At 46.5% G+C, this 10,000-nt stretch overlaps 1 protein-coding gene across 1 annotated transcript in view; it reads right to left on the bottom strand.

The window, feature by feature from the left end:
* The window catches only part of LOC145397506 (uncharacterized), a 47,700-nt gene extending 44,175 nt beyond the window's left edge, over positions 1-3,525 (bottom strand). Inside the window, exon 1 of the mRNA XM_080270575.1 lies at positions 3,162-3,525. Coding sequence (XP_080126701.1) covers positions 3,162-3,510 — 349 coding nt within the window. The 5' untranslated portion in view covers positions 3,511-3,525. The remainder of the gene's footprint in view (positions 1-3,161) is intronic.
* Positions 3,526-10,000: the final 6,475 nt, after the last annotated feature.

Below are 10,000 nucleotides of genomic sequence, written 5' to 3'. Positions count from 1 at the left end.
GATTACCAAAATATAAAATGATATAGAATATGGTTAAAGAAGACAAAGAACACCCGTGATAGCCGCACCCACCCACTCAAAATAAAGAACCATACATTCCCTTCGCGATAACGCTACACAGTTTTATTTACCTAAGGATAAGTCGCTGATAAGAATAAGCTTGAACATTCTATCTATTATTTTATCTATGTTTATGATAGAAAGTTACACAGGGAGTTTTTATGCTGTCTTCCGCTTCCTGTCTCTCTCTCTCTCTCTCTCTCTCCCTACCTATATACACCAGTCTCTACCAGGTATTGTATCTATTCCGCCTCTCTCCCCCTCTCTCTATAATGCTCTCTCTCTCTCTCTCTCTCCCTCTACCTACCTACCTACCTACCTATCCTCACTTGTCTCTACCATGTAATAGTACCCATTCCACCTCCCTCTCTCTCTCTCTACCTACGTACCTACGTACCTACATATCCTCACTTGTCCACCAGGTACCCATTCCACCTCTCTCTCTCTCTCTCTCTCTCTCTCCCCCTCAGCTCCTCTAGAGTTCCCTAGCTTACGTAACACGGCAAAATAATACTGCAGCTTATGTAATGAATGAAATCGAGAGGAAAGTTACAAAAATACAAAGAATAATACAAAAATAATAATCATCATTATTATTATCTTCATTATTATTATTATTAACAGTAGTAGTAGTAGTAGTAGTAGTAGTAATAGTAGTAGTAGTAGTAATTGCAGTGGCACAAGCAGTAACTTCACCATCATCATCATCGCAACTACCACCAGCACAATCATCACTACCACCACCACAATCCTATGCATCATCACAACCATCATCACCACTACCACCACCACCATTTCTCCACCTACCATCATCATCATCGCAAGCACAATCATCACCACCACCACCACCACAATCCTATGCATCACCACAACCATCATCACCACTACCACCACCACCACAATCCTATGCATCACCACAACCATCATCACCACTACCACCACCACCATTTCTCCACCTACCATCATCATCATCATCACCATCATCATCATCATCATCATCATCACCACAACCGCACCTAAAGTATAAGGTCACGTATTTTCCTGTATTCTGTAACTCTTCTTCGTAGTGATGAGTCGGTGTGATGAGGTGGTGGTGAGTGGAAAAAGACAGGAAATGCGTTGTAATGGGTGAGAGAGAGAGAGAGAGAGAGAGAGAGAGAGAGAGAGAGAGAGAGACCAATTCGATCTAACCCATCCCAATGTAATCTAACTCCTCCTATTCTTCTTCCTCTCCTCCTCCTCCTCTCCTCTTCTTCCTCCTCTCCTCCTCCTCCTCCTTCTCCTCTTCTTCTTCCTCTACTCCTCCTCTTCTTCCTCTCCTCCTCCTTCTCCTCTTCTTCTTCCTCTACTCTTCCTCCTCCTCTCCTCTTTCTCCTCTACTCCTGAGATTAAACTTGACCCACAGGATACCACTACTACCACCGACCACTACTACCAACACGACCACTACTACCCCTACCAACACCTGAACTCTTAGACACTACCACTACCACTGACTACTACTACCAACACTACCACTACCAACACCTGACTCCTTAGATACCACCACTACCACCACTGACTACCACTACTATCAAAACTACCACTACTACTACAACCACCATTCCTACCACAACTACCATCAGTGGGAAGTCCCTACCAGACAAAGGTGGCCCCAGAGAGAGAGAGAGAGAGAGAGAGAGAGAGGACGATATTTAGGCTAAACAACAGAGATAAGAATTTTTACCTCTCTCTCTCTCTCTCTCTTTCCTCTCTCTCTCTCTCTCTCTCTCTCTCTCTCTCTCTCTCATCCCCTTAACCACTATCTCTCCGTATCTACCCAGTATTTCCGGACCTCTACCATCAATACTACCACAACTACCACCACCACAACTACCACCACAATCACAATTATCACCCTCAAAAATACAATTACCACCATTACTACCGCTACCACGAAAACTACCATATCCATCCCTACCACAACTACCACACACACACACACACACACACACACACATCGGAGGAAATCCCTAACACTCCTTTCACACACACCCACACACACAGAATGAGAGAGAGAGAGAAAAAGAGAGAGAGAGAGAGAGAGAAATCCCATATTCACTTAACACTAAACCCAAAGCACATTAAATAAACACAAATAAAACCATGAGAAATAATCCGCGAAACTCAAAGGAAATTTTTTTACCCGAGTTACCCATTAAAATATCTAAGTTTTCTTTGATACGCACTAAATAGACAACCAAAGAAAACGGCACATTCAAAACATTGGCTTGTGGAGTTATAGAGGATGATGATGATGATGATGATGATGATGATGATGATGATGATGATAATGATGATGATGATGATGGAGGAGGAGGAGGAGGAGGTGAAGGAGGAGTAGGAGACGAAGAATGTTATGGAGGGATAAAATAGAAAAGAATATGAAGGATGATGACTTGGAGTGGAATTGAGAATGTGGAGGTGTTTTTATGGAGAGAGAGAGAGAGAGAGAGAGAGAGAGAGAGAACCAACTTAAACCATCTTATTCCTAAGTATTTTCCACTTACACTATCACATAATCATCATTTTATCATCACCAGTCTTCATTATCCTTAACACTATTATTATTATTATTATTATTATTATTATTATACAGTCTATTATCCATTTTTATCATTTATCTACTTATACATATTTACCTCAGCTTATTCTATTTGCTACCAGTTACTATTTATATATTCAGACATCAGTAACTACTTCAGCTTAATCTACCATCTATTATTTACTCATACATATCTACTTCAGCTTAATTATCTATCTACTTAAGCTTAATCTACCATCTATTATTTACTCATACATATCTACTTCAGCTTAATTATCTATCTACTTAAGCTTAATCTACCATCTATTATTTACTCATACATATCTACTTCAGCTTAATTATCTATCTACTTAAGCTTAATCTACCATCTATTATTTACTCATACATATCTACTTCAGCTTAATTATCTATCTACTTAAGCTTAATCTACCATCTATTATTTACTCATACATATCTACTTCAGCTTAATTATCTATCTACTTAAGCTTAATCTACTATCTACCATTTATCTACTCACAGACATAGGCTTCGTGGCTGGGAACCCAACACCATTCATCTTCACCACTTCTCCTCCATTCCCCTTTTATCAGTGTGGCTTCCTCCCTCTCCTCTTCTTTCCTCCTCCACTCCTCCCTTTCTTCTTTCCTCCTCCATTCCTCCCTCCTCTTCATCGTCATCGTCTTCTGCGTCTGGTCTATCCTCCTCAGCGTGTCTTCCTTCCTTCTTCGTATCACTTCAGCCTCTTGAAGCATTTTACTGGCGTCTCCCCTCATTATGTTTTCTTCCAGCTCTCGTTTTCTCTGTGATTCTATTTTCCTCATTTCTTCTTCCTCTCTTCGTAGTATTACTTCTTCCGCTTCTTTCATTATTCGAATCGCTTCTTCCTTCTTCCTTTTCAGTGTGTCTTCCTCCCTCTTCTTCCTCCTCGCTAGTTCCTCCTTCTCCCTCCTCAGCTCCTCTTCCTCCCTCCTCCTCCTCTCCTCCACTTCCTCTCTCATTAACAGTATGGCCAATTCTCTCTTCCTTACCTCCTTCCTCCTCTCCTCCTCTTCCTCCATCATTCTCACAGCCTCCTCCCTCCTCCTTAACACATACACCTCCTCCTCTCTCCTCCTCAGAGCTTCCTCCTCCTCCCTCTTCCTCCGCCTGTCTTCCTCCTCCAGTCTTCTTAATTCCTCCTCTTTCTTCCTCAATTCCTCCAACTCAAGTTTCCTCCTCAATATTTCTCTCTCCCTCCTCAGCTCCTCCTCCTCCTTCCTCCTCCTCAATTCCTCCTCCAACTGCATCTTCCTCCAGTCTTCTTCCCTCCTCCTCATCTCTTCCTCCCTCCTCTTCCTCCTTCTCTCCTCCTCCTCCTTCTCCCTCAAAAGTCCCTCCGCCTCTCTCATGATCCTCAGAGCTTCCTCCTTCTTCCTCCTTAGCTCCTCCTCCTCCTCTCTCTTCCTCCCCTCCTCCTCCCTCTTCCTCACCTCCTCCTCCACCACGTGGATCATGACTATTTCTTTCTCCCTCCTCAACTCTTCCTCCACCCTCCTCCTCTTCACCTCCCTCCTCCTCTCCTCTTCCTCCAGCATCTTCCTCCTCACCTCCTCTTCCTTCCTCATCAACATCCTCCCCTCCTGAATCATCCTCACAGCCTCCTCTCTCTTCCTCACTATGAACTCCTCTTCCTCCGTCCTACTTCTCTCCTCTTCCCTCCTCTTCCTCTCTTCTTCCTCCCTCCTCCTCCTCCCCTCCTCCTCCTCCATGCTCACCCTCTCCTCTTCCTCCCTGATCAACAACTCTGCCTCCCTCATGATCCTCAGCACCTCTTCCTTCTTCCTCCTCCCTTCCTCTTCCTCCCTCCTCCTCCTCTCCTCCTCTTCCTTCCTCCTGGCCACCTCCTCCTCTTCCTCCATCAACAATAACTCTGCTTCTTTCATAATTCTCAACGCTTCCTCCCTCTTCCCCCTCATATCTTCCTCCTCCTCCCTCCTCTTCCTCTCCTCTTCCTCCTCCTCCTCCTCCCTCTCTCTCATCACGGCCTCAGCTTCCCTCATAATCCTCAACGCCTCCTCCTTCTTCCTCCTCTCTTCCTCCCTCCTCTTCCTTTCCTCCCCCTCCTCTTCCTTCCTCCTCCTCCTCTCCTCTTCCTCCTCCTCCCTCCTCCTCTCCTCCTCCCTCCTCAGTAACATCTCGGCTTCCTTCATTATCCTCAAAGCTTCTTCCTTCTTCCTCCTCAGACCCTCCTCCTCCTCTTCCTCCCTCCTCCTTGCCTCCTCTTCCTCCTCCTCCCTCTTCTCTCTCCTCTTCCTCATCTTCTCCTCCTTCTTTCTCTCCATTTCCTCCTCCAGAACCTTCTTCAGTGCCTCCGCTTCTTCCCTCTTCCTTAATATTGCCTCCTCTCTCTTCCTCCTCTCCTCCTCTCTCTTCCTCCTCTCCTCCTCCTCTCTCTTCCTCCTCTCCTCCTCCCTCTTCCTCCTCTCCTCCTCCTCCCTCTTCTTCCTCTCCTCCTCCTCTCTCTTCTTCCTCTCTTCCTCCTCCCTCTTCCTCTTCTCCTCTTTCTTCTTCCTTAACTCCTCCTCTTCCCTCTTTCTCCTTTCCTCCTCCTCCTCTCTCTTCCTTTTCTCCTCCTCTTTCTTCTTCCTTTCCTCCTCCTCTCTTTTTTTCCTCTCTTCCTCTTCTCTCTTCTTCCTCTCTTCCTCCTCCCTCTTCCTCTTCTCCTCCTCTTTCTTCTTCCTTAACTCCTCCTCTTCCCTCTTTCTCCTTTCTTCTTCCTGCATCTTTCTCCTCTCCTCCTCCTCCTTCTTCCTCCTTTCCTCCTCCTCCCTAACTATCCTCTCTTCCTCCTCCCTCTTCCTCCTTTCCTCCTCCTCCCTCTTCCTCCTTTCCTCCTCCTCCCTCTTCCTCCTCTCCTCCTCCTCTCTCTTCTTCCTTAACTCCTCCTCTTCCCTCTTTATCTTTTCTTCTTCCTCCCTTTTTCTCCTCTCCTCCTCCTCCCTCTTCCTCTCTTCCTCCTCCTCCCTCTTCCTCCTCTCCTCCTCCTCTCTCTTCTTCCTTAACTCCTCCTCTTCCCTCTTCCTCTTTTCTTCCTCCTCCCTCTTCCTCCTCTCCTCCTCCTCCTCCCTCTTCTTCCTATCTTCCTCTTCCTTCTTCCTCCTCTCCTCCTCCTCCCTCACTATCCTCTCTTCCTCCTCTCTCTTCTTCCTTTCCTCCTCCCTCTTCTTCCTATCCTCCTCTTCCCTCTTCCTCCTTTCCTCCTCCTCCCTCTTCCTCCTATCCTCCTCCTCCCTCTTCCTCTTCTCCTCCTCCTCCCTCGCTATCCTCTCTTCCTCCTCTCTCTTCTTCCTTTCCTCCTCCCTCTTCTTCCTATCCTCCTCTTCCCTCTTCCTCTTCTCCTCCTCCTCTTCCTTCTTCCTCCTCTCCTCCCTCCTCTCTTCCTCCTCCTCCTCTTCCTTTATATACAACTGCACACCACTTCTCAATCTCTCTTCCTCTCTTTCCCCTCTCTCCAATTTCATCTCTCTCTTCTCCATGTACTCTCTCCTTTCTCTCACCTCTCTCACTTCCACTCTCACTCTCTCTCCACTCTCCGTCACCTCCTCCCACACCTCCACTTTCTCTCCCTCCCTCTCTTCTCCCTCCACCCTCTTCTCTCTCTCCATCTCTACTTTCCTCCATCCCTCCATCCCCTCCACATCCTCGGTCTCTACCTCTGTAATAATCACGTCACCTTTTCTTTCCACCTTCTTGGGTATTAATTTCCTTTTCTCTCTCTCTTCCTGGTTCATGTCACTTCTCTTTCTCACTATCTTTAATTCTACTCTTCCCTCCACCGTCTCTCTCTCTTTTCTCTCCTCCACGTTTTCTACCTTCAGCTCTCTCTCTTCTCTCTCTCCCTCCCAGTCTTCCTCGCTCTCTATCTCTATCTCTCTCACTCTCACGTCTCTCCTTACCACCCCTCCCCCTCCCCCTTCCTCCCTTACCTCCCTCATCACCACCCCTCCCCCCATCTCCCTCACCCTCTCCACCATCAAAATTCCCTCCCCCTCCCTTCTCCTTCCCCCCCTCACTTCCCTCCACCCTCCCCCTTCCTCCCTCAATTCTTTCTCTTCCCTCACCACCATCCCCTCCCCTTCTCTCTCTTCCTTTACCTCCCTCACCACCATCCCTCCCTCCCCCTCCCCTCCCTCCCTCACCTCCCTCACCACCACCCCTCCCTCCCCCTTCTCCCTCTCCACCACCTTTACCTCCACTACCTCCACCTCAAACACTTCAATCTCACTCACCTTTACCTCATCTCCCCCTACCATTTTCCCTCCCCCCTCCCCCACCCTCACTACTATCTCCCCATCCCTCCCCTCCTCTCCCTCACCCACCTTCACCTCCCCCCCTCCCACCCCCACCACCATACCCCCTCCCCTCCCCCCCACCACTGTCACTCCCTCCATCAACTCACTCTTATTATTTTGTAACTTTCTCCTTCCCTCCTCCTCCCCTTCCCTCTACTCTCCTCCTCTCCTCTCCCTCCCCCTCCCTCCCTTTAAGGCAAGAAGGAAGGACAAACCCTCCCCTCCCTCACACTCACACACACACACACACACACACACACACACACACACACACACACACACACACACACACACTTCTAAATGCAGATAACCAGCTTCTGAAACGTGTACACCTTTTGGGAACTCCTAATAGGTAATATTACGAGGAAAAATGTGTGTGTGTGTGTGTGTGTGTGTGTGTGTGTGTGTGTGTGTGTGTGTGTGTGTGTGTGTGTGTGTGTGAGGGTACCAGCTATAAAGTATCAGGAACTAAGGTGCCAGTATAAGGAAGTGAGGTGTAGGGTGCCGGGTATGAGGGAGGAGGCTGGTATCAGGAGCTGCCTTATACTCCAGCAATAAACGCGAGATTCTATAAGCCTAGCAATGACCACTGTTCCTCAGAGGCTGAAACTTGAAACGTGCTCCCTTGAGAGGCGTTTTAGAGAGGTGCTGAAGAGAAGCTGAGGTGCTAGGGTCTTCTCTGAGGTGCTATGCGGTGTTATGGTGCTTCTCTGGCGCGTTGTATGGTGTTACGATCCTTCTCTCGGGTGCTAAATGATGTTATGGTGCTTCTCTCGTGCTAGGGTGCTTTTGGGGGTGCTATAAGGTGCTGCAGTGCTTCTAAGGTGCTTCTCCGAGGTGCTATAAGGTCCTACGGTGCTTCATGTAGGTGCTATGTGGTGCTGTGACGCGCAGTAATGAGCAAAAGACGCTTCATTCCCTGTCTCTCCGCCACAATGTAACTTCACTCATCACATCGCTTTCTGACAATGTTCTAAGTATATATTCAACCGTTTAAGTGGTTTTACAGAAGATTCAAGATCATTCTGCAGCAAAAAACGTACACAGTCAGTTTCTCACAGCCGCAATGTTGCATCACTCACACACATTTGTACCTATGAGGGTTTTAGCGATGTACCGTATACGCTGTACATGTAAGAGTTATTTTTAAACGATTCTGGGTAGCGCAGTAACACACAGCAGGTGATTTTTCCTTTTCAGTTCAGTTTCTAACCGCCGCAATGTTGCATCACTCTCCCTCTTTTATCTCCGGCCAAATAAACGTATTCAGTAAAGTTTCAAGGTGTTATAATTTACTTCAAACCAAGAGAGTTACTAACATATATTTTTTTCCAGTCCACATCTCATCGCCTCAATGCAGCATCACTTCCCCCCTTTCGTTTCTGGCCAGTTAAGTGTATCTGGTAAAGTATCTAAGTTTCCAGGTTACATTTCAGCACTGGAGCGCAATATTAGCTGGTATTTCCCCTCGTCTGTTCCTCACCGCTGCTGTGTCGCATCACTTTCGCAGTTCTGCTCCTCGTACATTTTACACTTAAGCCTTTTCACTTACAATTACACTTCAGGAATCCATACACTTCCCTCATACTGAATATTCACTTCAATCCGCCTGAAATACGAGAAATCTGAATGCTTAATTTCTCGATTATTTCCGAGTTAGGTAAAAACAATTGTAGAGTTTATTCAACACTCGTATCATCAACGCTATCATCATTATCATCATCATTATCCTCCTCATATAACTCCTTCAATCCATCAGTTTGGGGAGTTTAAAGATTTTAGGAAATGACACACACAACTACACACACATACACATACATACATACATACACATATCCGTACACACATATACATACATACACATATCCGTACACAATCATAAATACACACACACACACGTAAATAAATCCACATACATACACACAAACATACATACACATATCCATAAACACATAATCATAAATACACACACACACACACACACACACACACGTAAATACACATACATACATAAACACACAAACATACACACACACACACACACACACACACACACACACACACACAACTACCAAACATGAACAAACACACACACATAAACACACACACACACACACACACACACACACACACACAAGGCAGCTGGCAAAGACACTTAAAGCTTGCAGCTGTGACTCTATATTATCAAGTTGCTTTGTTGCCAGTGTTTATAGTACTGGATGCCTTCACGTGGTGGCACTCATATAACCGAGCTGACCCACTGCCTATCGCACATTCTCTGGTGTTTAAGAGGGACTCCTTCGCGTGGTGACACTGATATAACCGAGCTGACCCACTGCCTATCACATATTCTCTAGTGTTAAAGACGGACTCCTTCACGTGGTGGCACTGACATAACCGAGCTGACCCATTGCCTATCGCACATTCTCTAGTGTTAAAGACGGACTCCTTCACGTGCTGGCACTGATATAACCGAGCTGACCCCCTGCCCGGTTGTACAAGCATCCCTCAACTCCTTCCACATCCAGCAACAGGAAGATGGTGGACTGCAGGAGAAGGTAAACTTAGGCCTGCAGTTCACTGGGTTTGAATTCAGATCAGGCTGGGACGACAACAACAACAACGCAGCACTTCTTCATAAAACAGCCAATTCCTACGCCTAAGCATCCTGTGTGTGTGTGTGTGTGTGTGTGTGTGTGTGTGTGTGTGTGTGTTAACGATGATACACACGAAAATAAAAGATGGACTACATAATAATTCCCTATTTCCACTCTCTCTCTCCCTCTCTCTCTCTCTCTAATGCAAGAAAGAAGGAACCAAAGGCCAGGAGCCCGCTTGTGTTGCGAGTACGGCTCTAAAAAGGCTAAATGAATGACGAGTTGATCCACCCCTTCTCTAATTCATCATTCATCCCAGACGATTTTATTCAGCATTTATTTCTGATGCTCTCATAGTTACTTTCATGTGTAGGAATGTTGATAGCGTTACCCATCGTCTCTACCCCCTTCCCTCTCTCTCCCTCCCT

This window comes from Coenobita brevimanus, chromosome 41, assembly GCF_032717465.1.
Source record: "Coenobita brevimanus isolate Jiangsu-jjx chromosome 41, ASM3271746v2, whole genome shotgun sequence".
In the NCBI taxonomy this organism is placed as follows: Eukaryota; Metazoa; Arthropoda; class Malacostraca; order Decapoda; family Coenobitidae; genus Coenobita; species Coenobita brevimanus.
Note: the sequence above shows the minus strand (reverse complement) of the source record. Positions and strands in the feature narration are given on the sequence as shown.